General features: G+C 42.0%; 1 protein-coding gene across 1 annotated transcript in view; it reads left to right on the top strand.

Annotated features, from left to right (window-relative positions):
• LOC147905184 (DNA mismatch repair protein MutS, type 2) overlaps positions 1 to 19,389 on the top strand; it is a 269,240-nt gene extending 249,851 nt beyond the window's left edge. Inside the window, exons 18-19 of the mRNA XM_087397074.1 lie at positions 18,501 to 18,733; positions 19,052 to 19,389. Coding sequence (XP_087253200.1) covers positions 18,501 to 18,733; positions 19,052 to 19,203 — 385 coding nt within the window. The 3' untranslated portion in view covers positions 19,204 to 19,389. The remainder of the gene's footprint in view (positions 1 to 18,500; positions 18,734 to 19,051) is intronic.
• The last annotated feature ends 585 nt before the right edge of the window (positions 19,390 to 19,974 follow it).

Here is a 19,974-nt window from a genome sequence, read left to right as displayed (position 1 = left end):
TATCCATCAGAAACAGTAAAAGAAAAGTTGAATACAAGAAACATCCAAATCTTCCTCATGTAAGGCATCATATAAAGACTGCCTTAATGAGGCTCTGAAAAACTCATAAGGATGCTGAAGAGGAGAATTCAGATATGCTTGGATGCGCTGCAGCCAGAGGGTCCATAAGGCCCAGTATCTGATCCAGTGGAAGAAGAGAGAATACTGTGACAAAGAAGCTGATAGTTTGCCATACATCCAGAAGAACCTGCAGAACCGGTGTGCTGGAAATCTGAGAGATAAAAAATAGGAGATTCTATCTAGAAGGTCTCTGGAATATGAACAAAACCACAATAAATGCGGAATACTCTCCGATGCAAGGTGACATCTTGGACAGAGAGGTGAAGCTATGCGTCGTTTAGCCAATTTCACTCCCACTGGAAGAATACCAACAATACATCTCCATAGGAATAGTCTTTGCTTCAATGGCATTTTCAACTTCCATATCATTTGCAATCTTCCTTTCCACCAGGCTAATGATTTGTTCAGATGCCATAAAGAATTAGCATGATGGGCAATCCAAGGAGGAGGTAATATTAATCTATAAGCCTGTATAGATGTCAATGACTGCAAAGGCTTAGAAGAAATGCTTGGACTTGAAGACTGAAGGTGCCAATCTTGAAGCCTGTCACTGTCATTCAATGTCGGAATCGGAACCAGAGGAAGTAGGAGATCAGCAATAGCTTTCCAAATAGGTCTATGATGCATTGCCAGGTTGTATTGTCTACATGCTGCTGGAAAAGGGAGAATATTTCCTTGCATATCTACAACGTCATCAATGAACCGGATACCCATTTTCATAAGATTGTAAGCTCTGATGGGTTGTTAAACAGCAAGGGGAGAGGAAAACACAGCACTCCAATGAATACTCTCCAATCGGAGTGAAGATGCTAGAGAAGCAGGATGAGGAGACCATTTGATGTGAGAGAGTACTTGCTTCCAATCCTGAATCAAGGAATTAGAAAATGGACAACCAGGGATTTCACCTTGAAATTTTCCAAGTACTACTTCCGATGGATCTACTATCCAATGTCCATAAGCATGTGTGCGCATCTGACCACACAAAATTGCTAACATAATAGACCAAGGCTGCTCTTGTTGAAAGAATGTTTTGAGCATAGTGATCTTTCTTGCCAACACATGATATTTGATGTTTATTATATTCAAACCACCATGCATTCTGGGTGAGCAAAGCAAGTCCATTTTGAGCAACCGTAAAGCTTTTTTATGAAGCTTGGTTTTCCAAAAAATCTCCATGGCTTGAGACATAAAAGATGAGAGATCTCGAGATGACCAATGTAATAGAGGAAGGTAGAACTGGACATAAGCTAGAACAATAGACTGGACAATTCGAAGCCGTACATGCAGAGGCCATGTGGAAATCTTCCAATATTGTAATTTGTCCTGAATTTTGTTGAACACCCACGACATTTGTTGCTTATTACTGATTTTCCAGCCAATAGGATAACCCAAATGTCTTACTATATTTTCCGGTTGAATAATCTGGCCTGGCCACAGAATAGAATGCCAATCACAAAGTTTGAGAGGCAAGAGTTTTGATTTCTGAAAATTAATTTTAAGACCAGCTACCAACCCAAAATCTGAAAGGGTATCCATTAAGAGGCGAATCTCCAATGGACTGTTCTTTAGCATGAAGAAAGAATCATCTGCATAGGCCTGCGCTATGAAGGGTCATGAACCAGAAATCTGAAGCCCCTCTAGCTGTCCAGTATCAACCATGTGGTCCATATAAAGAAGCAAAGGATGTGAAGCGATGGCATAAAGCAAGGCACTGAGAGGACATCCTTGTCGAACCGAACGTTCGAGAGTCCAAGACTCAGACAAATGTTTCCCTATAAAGCATTGTGCAGTAGAATTTGAATAAAGCCAATATATGACATTAGATAGCTTTGGCCCAAAACCAAGTTTTTGCATGATTTGAGAGACATAATCCCACTGTACTGTATCAAACGCCTTCGCCACATCTACCTGCATGACCAACACATCTTGTTCTGAATATTTAGCATATTCCATTGCAATAAGAGTGTTAGTGATATTATCATGTATGTGCCGTCTTGGAACAAAACCATATTGCCTGGGATGAAGTCCATCATGAAGGATATCCTTTATCCGATGTACCAACATTTTGGCGATCAGTTTGTATATCACCGGCATCAAAGTGATTGGTCTCCAGTCATCCATAGTCTCACAAAGAATCTTTTTGGGCACAAGCTTAACCAGACCATGCTTCCATGCTGAGGGAAGATGTTGGTGCTGCCATGCTGCATTAATAAACTGCAGAATTGGACCCTTCATTTCTGGCCAAAAGGCTTTGAAAAATTCAACCGTCAGACCATCCCAGCCAGGGGATTTATGTTTACCCAAATGCTTAAGGGCTTCATCCAATTCATCATCTGAAAACGACATTTCCAGCATTGAGGCTTTTTGCGGGGAGACAATAGGAGAAACAAGCTCAGTAAATCTGTTATGAGCCAATGCGACCTGAGGTGCAGAAGAAGATGGCTGAGAATAAAGGAGCTGAAAATGATCCAGACATTGTTTTTCAAGCTGAGAGAGAGACTGGGTCCAGAGACCATCTGATTTCCTTACCCTCATGATAGATTGACTTTGTCTGTGTGCATGTAAGTTCCGAAAAAAAGATTTAGAGGAACAGCCCTTATCTAGCATAGGTTTAACTCTGGCCCTAATCTGCCATTTAGACAGCTTGCGGTTGTCATTGGCATCAATTATAGAGGAAGCACAAGACAATAAATGCTGCTCAGAATCAGATAGAGATCTTTGATGACTATTCTGTACAAGATACTGCTTGTATGATTTTGCCCACTGGATATGCTGTCTGGTTTTTGCCAAGTACCATCTTCCATATTCCTTGATGACATTTTGAATACGATGTATGAAAGAGATCCAAGCAAATTCCAGATCCTCCTGAGCATGGGATAGCAATGGCCTGCAAGCGAGTCTGATCATATGCTGAAATTTTTCGTGAGAAAGATAGAATTGATTAACCTGTAAATTTCTGACTGAAGAGAGCTGCAAGTCATCCAGAGGCATACCAAAAGAAAGGGTGAGCCAGAGTGGAGTGTGATCTGATAATTGTTGTGAATAATCAGTCCACATCTGACATGTATATTCCTCATATTGCTGAGCATGAATGAGATAATATCTATCAAGCCTGGCCCAATAATCTGTTAAAGCATTATGATGATATGTAAATCCCATCACTGAAGGATGAGTTGCTGTCCATAAATCTGCAAATCGAAGTGATGATGTCATGTGTTCCCATTGCTGGATTTCAGAGGGCAGCATATGTGATTTATGCGTGGTATTGTCCTTCCAGTGAGGAGAATTGTTGAAATCACCACAAAATAGAGCATTAGAGGACCAAGGATATTGCTTTATGGAGTTCCACATTTGAGCTCTGGAAGCTGAATTTTGAGAGGCATACAAAGATCCTATTTCAAAAATCTCTCCATTGATCATACATTGGATAATCATCCATCGTCCACCTAGATCATTATATGCTATCAAGGGTTGCAGATCATGTCTGGCTAAAATGCACAGCCCAGAGAATTGTTCCGATCCTGAATAGAATATATCATATCCTGAAAAAAACCCATGCTGTCCAGCAAAAAAATGCTGATTATGCTCTTGGAGACATACAACATCCGGATGAGTTGTATTTATATAATGCCAGAGAAGCCTCCATTTATTCTGGTTGCAGAGGCCCTGTATATTATAGGAAAAACATTTAAGAGAAGCACGCATGAAAATATATACAAGAGAAAGATCTGTCCTCCAAAAGAGCGGGAGGCCTCAAGCCTCTGCCATTGCCACAGGGTCTTGCTGACCCTCAGCTTCCAATTCCCTGATAATATCATCTTCTTCACACAGGGGAAGACCCTTCTTGACTGCATTGACCCAAGCCTTTGAAATGGGGCTGCTTGAAGAGGTAGAAGATTGTCCTGGGGAAGGAGCAGAGGCATCCCAATTACGAGATTGGAGAGGTCTTTGTTTGAGAGGCACCGTCTTCTTTGCAGTCTGCCATCCCTCATGAGATGATAAAATATTTTCTCCTAACTTGCTTTTGCCTTTATCCTTATATTGAGCTGAATTGGCCTGGCTCCCTGTATGAACTGAAGGCTTTGCTCCTTTAGCTTCAATCTTTTCCACATATGTCTTCTGACCTCCTTTATTAGATGGCAGAGGAATAGCAGTTGGAGGAGGTGGATGAAGGATAGAAGGGCACTCCGAAGCAAGATGCCCAAATTTGTGACAAGAAAAACAAGCTCCAGCAAAAATGCCCCATTTTAAGGTGAAATATTTCTTGCCCAAATTAACACCCTCAATGTCAACTGCAATAGAAGAAGGGGTGGGTCTATCAGTATCCCATAAGATGCAAAAACGATTTTTATTACCTGTTGGACGAGGGGGACAGATCACTTGTCCCAATGTCATAGCTAAACCTGGAAGCTCTGTTCTCATATAATCTGGAAAATCAACCACTTCTACCCATACAGGGCAATGATGCTTGATGAGGTTCTGATAGTCCTTATTGGGGGACCAGGGCATGATATGCACCATCTGGCGACCAAAAAATAAAGGGGACATTTCCAGCATTTTTTGTTTTGTCAAAGCATCCAAAAGATGAACTTCATAAAATCCTCGGGAGGCAAAATAGACTCCTTCTACAAAGCATCCACCTAGGAGAGAATTCACCCATTGTCCCACATCATTAGCAGAGGGAATTTTGCCTGGAAAAAAGATGATAACTGCAGTTTGAGAGAGCTTCTTCAAAGGTTGCACACACACACACTTTTTTTTGGGTGAAATCTTTGATTGATTATATTATATGAGTAGCAACCTCAAAATAAGGTGCTACAATTACATCAACTAAAAATTTCAGTATATGCCAAAAAGACCTCATGATCTATGCAGCGGGTCTGCAAGCAATCAAAGAAAGATTGCTTGCAGACACTACACACACACACACACACACAGACATAGTTTTTTTTTTTTTTTTTTTTTTGTGGTGAAACCAAGAAAATTATATTATGAAACATTCATTTACATCAGGGCAGTGCTCCAGAAAAGAGCCAATGCCCTATCCATCAGAAGCAGTAAAAGGAAAGCTGAATACAAGAAACATCCAAATCTTCCTCATGTAAGGCATCATATATATACACACACTTTTTTAAAAAAAAGTGAAATCTTTATATTTCTGTGTGGGAAACCTCAAAAGAGGTAAAAACCCACCAATAAGTACAAGGAAAAAAGTTTTTAATATATACACACACTTTTTTTTTTCGTGAAACCAGTGACTATAAAATTAACATGAAATCAATGTACATGACATTAGACTCCAAAGGAGAGCCTAATGAAAGAACTCAAAAACAGTGAGAAAACACTTCAAGGCTAGTAGCATCCAAGTCCCTCGCAGCATAACTATCATATAAAGATTGCTTGAGGGACATTCTGAAGAAAGCATATGCCTGAGGAAAGTGTTGTTCCATCCTAAAATGCAATCTCTGTGTCCAAATAGTCCATAGTACCCAAAAGCGAGCCCAGTGAAAGAAAAGGAGGAATGGAGACATCTGAGATGAGAAGCATCCAAACATCCAGAAGAGTTTCCCGAATCTGATAGAGGGAAACCGGAGCCGTAGCAAATGAGAGACATGAGTGATCAATATTCGAGAGTGCGGGCAAGACCATAACAAATGGGGAACTGTCTCACGGTGATGAGAGCAACGGGGGCAGGAAGAGGAAGCAATACGACGTGCTTTGAATTTGACCCCAATGGAAAAAGCTCCCACTATACATCTCCAAAGGAAAAGCCTCTGTTTCAATGGCAATTTAGATTTCCAAATTTTCCTGAGTTTTGATTGCCACCAAGATAAAGGCCTATCCAAATTCCAAAGAGTGTTGGCATGCTTATCAATCCATGGCGGTGGAAGAAGAAATCTGTAGACCATCGAGGATGTCAAATTATGCATTGAAAGTGAACAGGTAGCAGGAGACAAGGAAATCAGATTCCAGTCCAATAATCTGTCCTGTACAAACAACGGAGGAACAGGAACAAATGGCTGCAACATAGTTGTAAGTATTCTCCAAATGAGCCTATGATGCAGACCCAAGGGGAATGTCCTGCAAGCTTGTGGAAATGAAAGCACATAACCATGTTGATCCACCACATCTCCGACAAATCTTATGCCCAATTTCATAAGATTATATGCTTTAACTGGTGCCTGTAAAGCTAGAGGCGATTCAAACACCTTGCTCCAATGGATGCTTTCCAAACGAAGAGAGTTACCATGATGGGAGGAAGCACCTGACCATTTAGCATAAGAGAGAATTCTCTTCCAGTCATGAATAAAGGCAGTAGAAACAGGACAGCCATGAATTTTCCCTTGAAATGTGGTCATGACTGCTTCCCAGTGATCTGTAATCCAATGCCCATATGCATGGGACTTCATGTTTCCACACATAGCTGCTAGCATAATAGCCCATGGCTGTTTTTGCTGAAAGAAATCAGCAATCATAGTGCTCTTTCTTGCCAACATATGAAAATGAAGATTGAGAATATTCAGTCCGCCATGAGTCTTAGGAGAACAAACAGACTGCATGGGAAGTAGTCGCAAAGCCTTTTTGTGAGATTTGCTTTTCCAAAATATCTCCATAGACTGGGACATATAGGAAGCCAAATGCTTAAAAGACCAGTGAAGAAGAGGCAAATAAAATTCCACATATGCCATAATGATAGATTGGACTATCCGAAGTCGAACATGTAGAGGCCAAGTTGACAAGTTCCAGTATTCCAGCTTCTTGTTAATCTTTTGATACTGAGTTTGATGATCTCAATGTCATTATGTAGTTGCTAGCATGAGATTGGCATCACTGCCACTGGAGGTGGAGCACGACCATAATAAATGTGGGATGGTCTCCAATGAAGAAGCACAGCGCTGACATCAAGAAGAAGCAATGCTGCGACGAGCCAAAGTAGTGCCCACCGGTAGAGCTCCAACCAAACAACGCCAGAGGAAAAGGCGTTGTTTGAGCGGCAAAGAACTTTTCCAAAGAGATTCGAGAGTTCGTTGCCACCAAATCAAAGGCTTTGAAAGATGCCAGAGTCGATTACCATGATCATGAATCCATGGCACCGAATAGAGCCCATGATAGACCCTGTGAGAAGTAAGGTCCTGTAGAGAGATAGGAGCTCCAGAAGGGGAGTGCGGAAGGAGACACCAATCCTGTAGCTGATGAAGAGGCTGCAAAGGAGGGGCTGGCAAAAAAGGGGCAAGCATGAGACCAAAAGCATGCCAGAGAGTGCGATGATGTAAACAGAGAGCATAAGTTTGGCAAGCGACAGGAAAGGAAAGGAAATAACCCTGCTGGTCGACCACATCTCCCACAAAACGAATACCTGTCTTCATTAGATTATAAGCCTTGATGGGATACCGCAAGGCTAAGGGAGGAGAAAAAACTGCACTCCAATGTAGACTTTCAAGGCGAAAGGAATTCCCCTGTGGAGAAGGCTGACTTGTCCAAGAAGCAGTGGAAAGTACAGTTTTCCAATTGCGAATGAGTGCCGTAGCACATGGAGCACCTGGAATGCTACCAGAGAAGTGGCCTAAAACTGCTTCCCAATGATCTGTAATCCAATGTCCGTAAACATGTGATCGCATAGTACACATGGTAGCGAGCATAATAGCCCAAGGCTGATCCTGCATAAAGAAAGTGGAGAGGAGGGTAGCCTTTCACGCTAAGAGATGCAGATGAATATTCAAAATGTTAAGCCCCCCATGCGACTTGGGCGAACAAACCAAGTGCATTTTGAGTAAGCGCAGGGCTTTACAATGGTTCTTTGTTTTCCAAAGTATCTCCATGGCATAGGACATGAATGTGGAAGTATCCTTCTTGGACCACGGAAGAAGTGGCAAATAAAACTGCACATATGACATCAAGATAGATTGGACAATGCGCAGACGGACATGTAGAGGCCAAGTAGGCAACTTCCAATAATGTAGCTTCCTTTGCATACGAGAGAATAACCATTGCATATGCTTCTTGGGAGATAGAAACCAGCCAATAGGATAACCAAGGTGGTGAATGAGAGCATGTGAATCTAAAATCTCTCCTGGCCAAAACAATGCATGCCAATCGGAAGCAATTTAGACTTTCTGAAATTAATAAACAGCCCCACTGCCAAGCCAAAATCAGCCAATGTGTCCATTAGTATTTGAACATCAGAAGGAGTATTTAAGAAAGAATCATCAGCATAGGCTTGGGCAAGAAAGGGCTTGCTGCCCGGAATGTGCAAACCATGTAAGGAATCAGCTTCCAAAAGGTGATCCAAACGAAGAAGCAATGGATGCGTAGCCACCGCATAAAGAAGTGCACTGAGAGGACAACCCTGGCGGACCGATCTTCCCAAATGCCAAATAGAAGAAAGGTGTTTGCCCAAAAGACATTGGGCTGTTGCATCCGCATAGAGCCAATAAATAACATGAACAATTTTGGGGCCAAACCCGAGGTGGCTCAGAGTTTTGTGAAATATAATCCCATTGGACAGTTTCGAAGGCCTTGGCTACATCCACCTGCATAATCAATACATCCTGCTTGGAGTATTTGGCATACTCAATACCAAGCATGGCATTGGCTATATTGTTCATAATCTGCCTGCGTGGAATGAAACCATACTGTCTGGGATGTAATCCAGCATCCAAAACCGTTTTAAGTCTATGGACTAGCATCTTGGAAATAAGCTTGTAGATGACAGGCATAAGGGTAATTGGTCTCCAGTCTGTCAAATATTCACATAAAGGCTTCTTTGGTATCAGCTTAACAAGACCATGCTTCCAAGAAGTAGGGAGAGATTGATGTTCCCAAGCCACATTGATAATTTGTAGAAGGTTATCCTTAAGCTCATCCCAAAAGGTATGAAAAAACTCAGCAGTGAGTCCATCCCAACCAGGTGCACGAGATTTACCCAGCTTATGAAGTGCATCAATAAGATCATCCTGCAGAAAAGGAGCATCCAAGGATAAGGCCTGCTGCGGCGAGACAATAGGGCGAACCATATCCAAAAAACACTTGCGAGCCTGCATGATATTCTGGGAAGGAGGAGGTGGGGATCCGAAGAGCTGCTGGAAATGGTGAACACAAATATCCTGCAGCTGAGAGGAGGTCTGGGTCCACACACCATTGGGGGTTTTAAGACGATGGATAGACTGATTTTTCCTGGAAGCATGCAAATTCTTGTAAAATAGTTTAGAAGAACAGCCCTTGTCCAATAAGGGTTTGATCCTGGCTCTAGTTTGCCACTTATGTAATTGCATGCGGTCATTGAGAGCAAGTATATGTTTGGCATGGCATAGATCCTGTTCCTGAGAATAAGATAACACATTATCCTGACTAAAATCAGCAAGAGAGTTGATACACTGCTTTGCCCAAGCCACCTGGCATCTAAGAACAGCCATATAACCTCTCCACACACACACACACACACACATATGCATGTATATATGCATAATATATATATATATATACACATATACATATTATGTGTGTGTGTGCGTGTAAGAGATGGCAGCTTCATTTTGTAAGTGAGTTCCGGAGCAGGTTGAATCCATTCCCTTCTGCTTTGTTGAAAATCATCATTCAGCATATCAAACACATAGGAAGCATCTTCAGAAGAAGGAGCTATGGGGGAAGAGGCTTCCCTTAATTGTCTTTTGGGTTCAGGAGAGAGGGCTCTCTTGACATAGTACTTGTTTGCTTCTGCCATGGAGGCTAAGGGATTGAACAGATATCAAACAGGGAGAATCGGGGACAGGGCACAAAGAAAGGCTGGCAGGCTGTACGGACGCTGGGATGAAGCACTGTACGGACGCAACGAAGAAACTGACAGAAACTGTACGGACAGATTGAGAGATTGCAAGAAAGGACTGACAGGCTGTACGGGATCACTGACAGTCTGTACGGGACAACAGACAGTCTGTACGGAAGAGTTAACGACTGTACGGAATGATTAAACGGGAAAAGTACGGACAGACTGTATGGACTTTGGGAAGGAAGACTGCAGGTAAGAACTGTCGTGCAGGGTTGAATGGAGCCGCGATGGTAAGGTAACCTGACGCAAAAGCCGTACGGGAACTGTACGACGGCCGTACGATGGTACGGACAAAAAGACGGGCGCCGAACAATGACGGACGACGCTGATCAGCAAGCACTCAGACCCTCACGATCCTCACATACACATACACACACACACAACCTTTGAAGAAGCTCTCTCAAACTGCAGTTATCATCTTTTTCCCAGGCAAAATTCCCTCTGCTAATGATGTGGGACAATGGGTGAATTCTCTCCTAGGTGGATGCTTTGTAGAAGGAGTCTATTTTGCCTCCCGAGGATTTTATGAAGTTCATCTTTTGGATGCTTTGACAAAACAAAAGATGCTGGAAATGTCCCCTTTATTTTTTGGTCGCCAGATGGTGCATATCATGCCCTGGTCCTCCAATAAGGACTATCAGAACCTCATCAAGCATCATTGCCGTGTATGGGTTGAAGTGGTTGATTTTCCAGATTATATGAGAACAGAGCTTCCAGGTTTAGCTATGACATTGGGACAAGTGATCTGTCCCCCTCGTCCAACAGGTAATAAAAATCGTTTTTGCATCTTATGGGATACTGATAGACCCACCCCTTCTTCTATTGCAGTTGAGATTGAGGGTGTTAATTTGGGCAAGAAATATTTCACCTTAAAATGGGGCATTTTTGCTGGAGCTTGTTTTTCTTGTCACAAATTTGGGCATCTTGCTTCGGAGTGTCCTTCTATCCTTCATCCACCTCCTCCAGCTGCTATTCCTCTGCCATCTAATAAAGGAGGTCAGAAGACATATGTGGAAAAGATTGAAGCTAAAGGAGCAAAGCCTTCAGTTCATACAGGGAGCCAGGCCAATTCAGCTCAATATAAGGATAAAGGCAAAAGCAAGTTAGGAGAAAATATTTCATCATCTCATGAGGGATGGCAGACTGCAAAGAAGACGGTGCCTCTCAAACAAAGACCTCTCCAATCTCGTAATTGGGATGCCTCTGCTCCTTCTCCAGGACAATCTTCTACCTCTTCAAGCAGCCCCATCTCAAAGGCTTGGGTCAATGCAGTCAAGAAGGGTCTTCCCCTTTGTGAAGAAGATGATATTATCAGGGAATTGGAAGCTGAGGGTCAGCAAGACCCTGTGGCAATGGCAGAGGCTTGAGGCCTCCCGCTCTTTTGGAGGACCGATCATTCTCTTGTATATATTTTCATGCGTGCTTCTCTTAAATGTTTTTCCTATAATATATAGGGCCTCTGCAACCAGAACTTCTCTGGCATTATATAAATACAACTCATCCGGATGTTGTATGTCTCCAAGAGCATAATCAGCATTTTTTTGCTGGACAGCATGGGTTTTTTTCCGGATATGATATATTCTATTCAGGATTGGAACAATTCTCTGGGCTGTGCATTTTAGCCAGACATGATCTGCAACCCTTGATAGCATATAATGATCTAGGTGGACGATGGATGATTATCCAATGTATGATCAATGGAGAGATTTTTGAAATAGGATCTTTGTATGCCTCTCAAAATTCAGCTTCCAGAGCTCAAATGTGGAACTCCATAAAGCAATATCCTTGGTCCTCTAATGCTCTACTTTGTGGTGATTTCAACAATTCTCCTCAGTGGAAGGACAATACCACGCATAAATCACATATGCTGCCCTCTGAAATCCAACAATGGGAACACATGACATCATCACTTCGATTTGCAGATTTATGGACAGCAACTCATCCTTCAGTGATGGGATTTACATATCATCATAATGCTTTTACAGATTATTGGGCCAGGCTTGATAGATTTTATCTCATTCATGCTCAGCAATATGATGAATATACATGTCAGATGTGGACTGATTATTCACAACAATTATCTGATCACACTCCACTTTGGCTCACCCTTTCTTTTGGTATGCCTCTGGATGACTTGCAGCTCTCTTCAGTCAGAAATTTACAGGTTAATCAATTCTATCTTTCTCAGGAAAAATTTCAACATCAGACTGGCTTGCAGGCCATTGCTATCCCATGCTCAGGAGGATCTGGAATTTGCTTGGATCTCTTTCATACATCATATTCAAAATGTCATCAAGGAATATGGAAGATGGTACTTGGCAGAAACCAGACAGCATATCCAGTGGGCAAAATCATACAAGCAGTATCTTGTACAGATTAGTCATCAAAGATCTCTATCTGATTCTGAGCAGCATTTATTATCTTGTGCTTCCTCTATAATTGATGCCAATGACAAACGCAAGCTGTCTAAATGGCAGATTAGGGCCAGAGTTAAACCTATGCTAGATAAGGGCTATTCCTCTAAATCTTTTTTCCGGAACTTACATGCACACAGACAAAGCCAATCTATCATGAGGGTAAGGAAATCAGATGGTCTCTGGACCCAGTCTCTCTCTCAGCTTGAAAAACAATGTCTGGATCATTTTCAGCTCCTTTATTCTCAGCCATCTTCTTCTGCACCTCAGGTCGCATTGGCTCGTAACAGATTTACTGAGCTTGTTTCTCCCATTGTCTCCCCGCAAAAGCCTCAATGCTGGAAATGTCTTTTTCAGATGATGAATTGGATGAAGCCCTTAAGCATTTGGGTAAACATAAATCCCCTGGCTGGGATGGTCTGACGGTTGAATTTTTCGAAGCCTTTTGGCCAGAAATGAAGGGTCCAATTCTGCAGTTTATTAATGCAGCATGGCAGCACCAACATCTTCCCTCAGCTTGGAAGCATGGTCTGGTTAAGCTTGTGCCCAAAAAGATTCTTTGTGAGACTATGGATGACTGGAGACCAATTACTTTGATGCCGGTGATATACAAACTGATTGCCAAAATGTTGGTACATCGGATAAAGGATATCCTTCATGATGGACTTCATCCCAGGCAATATGGTTTTGTTCCAAGACGGCACATACATGACAATATCACTAACATTCTTATCGCAATGGAATATGCTAAATATTCAGATCAAGATGTGTTGGTCATGCAGGTGGATGTGGCGAAGGCGTTTGATACAGTACAGTGGGATTATGTCTCTCAAATCATGCAAAAACTTGGTTTTGGGCCAAAGCTATCTAATGTCATATATTGGCTTTATTCAAATTCTACTACACAATGCTTTATAGGGAAACAGTTGTCTGAGTCTTGGACTCTCGAACGTTCGGTTCGACAAGGATGTCCCCTCAGTGCCTTGCTTTATGCCATCGCTTCACATCCTTTGCTTCTTTATATGGATCACATGGTTGATACTGGACAGCTAGAGGGGCTTCAGATTTCTGGTTCACGACCCTTCATAGCGCAAGCCTATGCAGATGATTCATTCTTCATGCTAAAGAACAGTCCATTGGAGATTCGCCTCTTGATGGATACCCTTTCGGATTTTGGGTTGGCAGCTGGTCTTAAAATTAATTTTCAGAAATCAAAACTCTTGCCTCTCAAGCTTTGTGATTGGCATGCTATTCTGTGGCCAGGCCAGATTATTCAACCGGAAAATATAGTAAGACATTTGGGTTATCCTATTGGCTGGAAAATCAGTAATAAGCAACAAATGTTGTGGGTGTTCAACAAAATTCAGGACAAATTACAATATTGGAAGATTTCCACATGGCCTCTGCATGTACGGCTTCGAATTGTCCAGTCTATTGTTCTAGCTTATGTCCAGTTCTACCTTCCTCTATTACATTGGTCATCTCGAGATCTCTCATCTTTTATGTCTCAAGCCATGGAAATTTTTTGGAAAACCAAGCTTCATAAAAAAGCTTTACGGTTGCTCAAAATGGACTTGCTTTGCTCACCCAGAATGCATGGTGGTTTGAATATAATAAACATCAAATATCATGTGTTGGCAAGAAAGATCACTATGCTCAAAACATTCTTTCAACAAGAGCAGCCTTGTCTATTATGCTAGCAATTTTGTGTGGTTAGATGCGCACACATGCTTATGGACATTGGATAGTAGATCCATCGGAAGTAGTACTTGGAAAATTTCAAGGTAAAATCCCTGGTTGTCCATTTTCTAATTCCTTGATTCAGGATTGGAAGCAAGTACTCTCTCACATCAAATGGTCTCCTCATCCTGCTTCTCTAGCATCATCACTCAGATTGGAGAGTATTCATTGGAGTGCTGTGTTTTCCTCTCCCCTTGCTGTTCAACAACCCATCAGAGCTTACAATCTTATGAAAATGGGTATCCGGTGTTCATTGATGACGTTGTAGATATGCAAGGAAATATTCTCCTTTTTCCAGCAGCATGTAGACAATACAACCTGGCAATGCATCATAGACCTATTTGGAAAGCTATTGCTGATCTCCTACTTCCTCTGGTTCCGATTCCGACATTGAATGGCAGTGACAGGCTTCAAGATTGGCACCTTCAGTCTTCAAGTCCAAGCATTTCTTCTAAGCCTTTGCAGTCATTGACATCTATACAGGCTTATAGATTAATATTACCTCCTCCTTGGATTGCCCATCATGCTAATTCTTTATGGCATCTGAACAAATCATTAGCCTGGTGGAAAGGAAGATTGCAAATGATATGGAAGTTGAAAATGCCATTGAAGCAAAGACTATTCCTATGGAGATGTATTGTTGGTATTCTCCCAGTGGGAGTGAAATTGGCTAAACGACGAATAGCTTCACCTCTCTGTCCAAGATGTCACCTTGCATCGGAGAGTATTCCGCATTTATTGTGGTTTTGTTCATATTCCAGAGACCTTCTAGATAGAATCTCCTATTTTTTATCTCTCAGATTTCCAGCACACAGGTTCTACAGGTTTTTCTGGATGTATGGCAAACTATCAGCTTCTTTGTCACAGTATTCTCTCTTCTTCCACTGGATCAGATACTGGGCCTTATGGACCCTCTGGCTGCAGCGCATCCAAGCATATCTGAATTCTCCTCTTCAGCATCCTTATGAGTTTTTCAGAGCCTCATTAAGGCAGTCTTTATATGATGCCTTACATGAGGAAGATTTGGATGTTTCTTGTATTCAACTTTTCTTTTACTGTTTCTGATGGATAGGGCTGTAGCTCTATTTTGAGCACGGCCTGGATGTAAATGAATGTTTTATAATATAAGTATCTTGGTTTTACAAAAAAAAAAAAGTGTGTGTGCGTGTAAAGGGAAGGATAACACAGAGATAACAATCAATGTGGCTATAGGCGAGGAAACCAAGAAAAAGAAAGTGAATCTCTAAAAAGAGGAGAAACAAAAACAAATCCGACTTGATGATTTGAACAAACAGAGCAACTGCAACTAGTGTCAAGCTAATAGCACGGCAATACAAAAGGGAACCACAAGAGCATCTCCAACCTTTGCAGACTCGATTTCAGTCTCATCACTGATGTCACCATCTTTGAGGGTGATATCCCATGCTTCCCCACTTTATACTTCTTTTTTGTCACCTCTTCACCTCAGCCAGCCACCATTCCCATGCACAACTGGGCTCACCTAGACAGCCCTCCATGAGTCCCCTCATTAGACACTACCTCAAACTGGTGTGTCCGCATCCCCCCTCACTTAGTTCATAGCCACCCCCCATCGCTCAGCCCCCATTCGTACCAGCTCCATTTCCATCACTTCAAGCGCATATATGCAGGTGGTCTGAGAGTCTGGGGTTCCACATGGATCGACTATCCCCTTTCAGTATAGCTCCTTCCGTCTCGCTTACATATCATGAGGCTGACAAGGTTATCTAAGAGGACCTCTTATAGCTACAGAGATTCAGGTTGGCACCCAACGAGCTTCCAATGAAGCTCATCTTCTACAGGGACCAATGTTTATTGACTTCTGAGGAGGGCTTCATTGACTTGCCAGCATATATCCGGATCCACCTCCACATTCGTTGAGGATATCAATCGTATAGTTATGTGTCTCATCGCACCGACTCCATATTGAGAGTGGACGGGCTGAGGGCATGCCCCGGGAGAGGCGCATCTGCAGCGTGTGTGATTGCCATGAGATTAAGTCAGAGGAGCATTTTGCTTTCAAGAGGCCTATGTACTATGAGATTCGAGGATGTTATCACTGTGTATTCAGAGATGGTTTCGGAGCCATCTTCAGCTTCCTCTCTTTCCCAGATTAGGGATGCCTTGCAAGCCTCATCCATGAGATCATCAGATACAGCGAGCACTTGCCCAAGTTACAGAGGTGAGGTTAGGGCACACAGCCAAACTCTACCCAGAGCATGATCATGGAGTCTTATTAACCAGATAGTACGGACCAGTAGATCACGGGTAGTCAGTGAGGCTAAGATCCAAAGCCAGTGACATGATAGATTTGACGGTTGGTTGGCGCACGGATCATGATTGGGGATTTTTCCTCCATGTTCACGAGGTCAAGGACACGGTCACGGGGATTACAGTGGCTCTTATTAGGCGTAGGGCAGTTGCTAGGAGACCACAGTGGGTCACACACAGAGACACTCTCAACGTTCTATCACAAGTTTCCTATCATCACGGCCTCTTTCATCGCTAGGCCCCGTTGAGCTTTTGCCCTAGCCACAGATCCAGATTTCTCTCATGTATCATATCTGATATGATTTGATTATGTTTTACTCATTGTGGGTGATGATGCCTGGTTCGAGACTCCACCCTTTCAAGTCATTGTATCTGGTTTCTTTCAGTCTCATAGACCCTTCGGTCTCATAGGTTTCAAGTCATTGTGTTAGGTTTCTTTCAGTATCATAGACCCTTTGGTCTTTCAAAGACTTCTAATAAACTTTTCTCTCTCTCTCTCTCTCTCTCTCTCTTTCAGGGGCAGCAGCCCATCGCTCAGCAGCAGCAGCTCTTTGTCGCTCAGCAGTAGCTCTTCGAAGACTTTTGCTCCTTTGCTCAATAGTAGACCATGGTTCTGTTCTAGCTCCTCAGCTCCAGCTCGCTGCTGTAGCTCATCCCTCTGTTTGAGCTCGTCAATCTAACACCCACCTCCCCCTCTCTCACTCTCTCCACCCTGAGTTTGAGCTGATCCCCCAGATCAGCTCAAGGGTTGAAAAACATCCACGGGGGCTATGCAGCTCAGACCAATATGGAACAGAAAAGATCCCAGCCTTCGGCCCTGCCATCTGGACTCCAGTTAAGAGACTAATATACTCTACTGATGCCTCTGTCAAGTCCAATTAAGAGACTATCATACTCTACCAATGCCTTTACCTCAACATCCACCCCCGATGCTATGACTTAACAGAGACAGCGGAGCAAACTTGCAGGAGGACTAGACCCACAAGAACAAATTTATTCCCTTACTCAAGCAAACTAATAAGCTGAAAGGTACCAGGTTTGGATCTCAGATGATCTCACCCCGATCCAGTCCAAGGCAAAAGCAAGAACTGGCTAAGTAAAGGATGCCCGCAAGGAAGGAAAATGGGCTGTCTCATAGGGGGTCTAGCTAAGGGCTGGTATGGTGGATGTTTAGGGTTTAGGGTTTATGGTGGATGTTTAGGGTTTAGGGTATATTGAAGATGTTAAGAAATGTCCTCCCTATGATAAACCTCTCCATAATTTGATGCATGGGGTACACATATTTTGAAGATGTTAAACTTCCTTCAAGTGGACATCAGTAGCTCTATGGCTGAGAAACTTCACCTTAGCAAGGAAAGTTCTGTTTTCAAAAACATCTTGTGGTGTAAAATGTCTGCAGGTAGGAAGGCATGTGACACACTCAGATGTTTGTCACCAGTCACTTCATGATTCTACCAAATTTTGATAGCGTTAGAGATGCTAATTTAGACACTGTCATGCAAGTGTGTCCATCTAACATCACCAGATCAGTTCCAAAAGTGGTCTCTATGATGGGCAACAGTGGATTTGTTCTTTACTGAAACATTGATGAACACAATCTTTGAATCTTTTTCATCTCTTGTCTTTGTGAAAGTATTGTTTTTCATTGCCAAACTTCTACTAGCTAGGTCCTAGATGTGCCATCGAATGTTTTATGATTTTATTCTGAAAATGGAAGAACACAAACCATCAGCCAATGCTCTTCTATGACCCTTTGCTGACCTTAGTGCAGTGTTACCAGAAACGTTTCACAAAATGCGTTTTGCGGGCTTCATTTAGAAACATTTCAAGATTTTGTTTGGGGTTTCACCTAGAAATGTTCTCTAATTATACATTAAATACATAATATTTAAAGTATATAAAATACTGTATACATAATTATTAATATATTAGTCTATCATATATGGACTCTCTACAGATTACAGTGCGCAGTGCACACACGTACACATGATAAAGAAATAAAAAACACACATACAAAACATAGCGTACAGGCTATAGTACACAGTGAACACACATACACATATAAGAAACAAAAAACCAACCAATGTTTCGGTTTACTGTCTCTTATACAGGAAGGCAAAGGCGACATACAGAATCTTGAAGAAGGCTGCTGAATCCCTTGAAGAAGAAGAACAATTGCTATATCTAATGGCAACTAGCATGCTACATGAAGAAGCACACAAGGCACGTTCGAATTTGAGTGCAATAAATAATAAAAAATTGAATGCAGCAGAGGCAAACCCAATGTGCAACGAGAAAGCCTCTGACGAAGCAATGATCAGTCTTAGGACTCCAAATTCACAAGGTATCGGAACTTGTGTCATTTGCAAGATAGGAAGATATGCTGTTAGAAGTTTGAATGAGTGTTTTCTTTCATGAAGTTTGCTTCTTTCTGTGTGTTCCTTTCCTTTTGGCTTTCTCTTGGGGAAGATTGAACGAGGAAGTTTGGATTTTTGCCTATTGACCACCCTGAGAGTTGTTTGGAGTTCTTTTCAACTGGTTCATTGATTGTGCAATGCTTGTTTAAACCAAGTTTAATAAATTGTGATCATTCATAGTTTAAGTAATAAGCAGTGTCTGTATAGCTATTCATGCAATAATGCTCTAGCACTACTATGTGCAGGTGGAGGTACGATACCAAAAGTAGGTGAAACTGTGTATATACCCAGACTTGGTAAAGAAGTGAAAGTAATTCAAGTCTCAGTAGAAAAAGAAATGGTGGTTGTGCAGTCTGGATCCTTCCAGTTACGATTAAAATTATGTGATGTACAGTGATGAACATGCGTGGCTGCTGCAAGTGTATCATATGCTTTTTGGTTTGAAAGACATAATAGTATTGCAAATGAATGGCTACAATCCTGGATATCATTATTAGTATTTGCCTTATTGCACTGATTCAGTAGCCTTGAAATCATTTTAAACTGTCAGAAAAGTCCTAGTTGTGAAATTCATTCAAATTACCTTGCCCCTTCTTAATTTATGTCATGTCAACCTACCGTTGGCAAAGCTTGCTTCTACCCTCCTTATCTCGTGAGCTTGTGCGTTGATCTTGGCTTCATAGCCTTGATCAAAAGGCAAGCAACAAAAGTCTATGGCTATCTTTCACGAAGGTTGACAGGCTAACAATTAACATCAGACATTAAAGTTGATGATGCAACATCATTGGCAGCTATCCCAACACATCAAATAGCAAGCTAAATATGAGCAATTTGACTTCAACAAAGTGTGAGAACAATGTTGATTGTCACAAAGAGCCGACTTGAACTTATAGGGTAGCCAACCTTAAGTGCTCTATGCGCATCTCTTATGACGATCGCTAAGGCCGCCTTAGTCTCAACAATAAACATAGCATGATTGTGTTGATAGGAGAGCCTTCTAGTCACCTAAGCTCATTAGTTGCTTCATTATCTGATTTGCTCGTGGAGAGAGAGAGAGAGAGAGAGAGAGAGAGAAACCTTTGAAACTAAGCTCATTAGCTTCAAGTAGTTTTCCCTTTCATTACAAGCAGGAACACGAACATTGGAATCATAGGAGTTGGGCATATTG

This window comes from Dipteris shenzhenensis, chromosome 2 (assembly GCF_047967505.1).
Source record: "Dipteris shenzhenensis isolate YYH24624 ecotype China chromosome 2, Dip_SZ_1.0, whole genome shotgun sequence".
Taxonomy (NCBI): domain Eukaryota; kingdom Viridiplantae; phylum Streptophyta; class Polypodiopsida; order Gleicheniales; family Dipteridaceae; genus Dipteris; species Dipteris shenzhenensis.
This window is presented reverse-complemented; position numbering and strand designations above follow the sequence as displayed.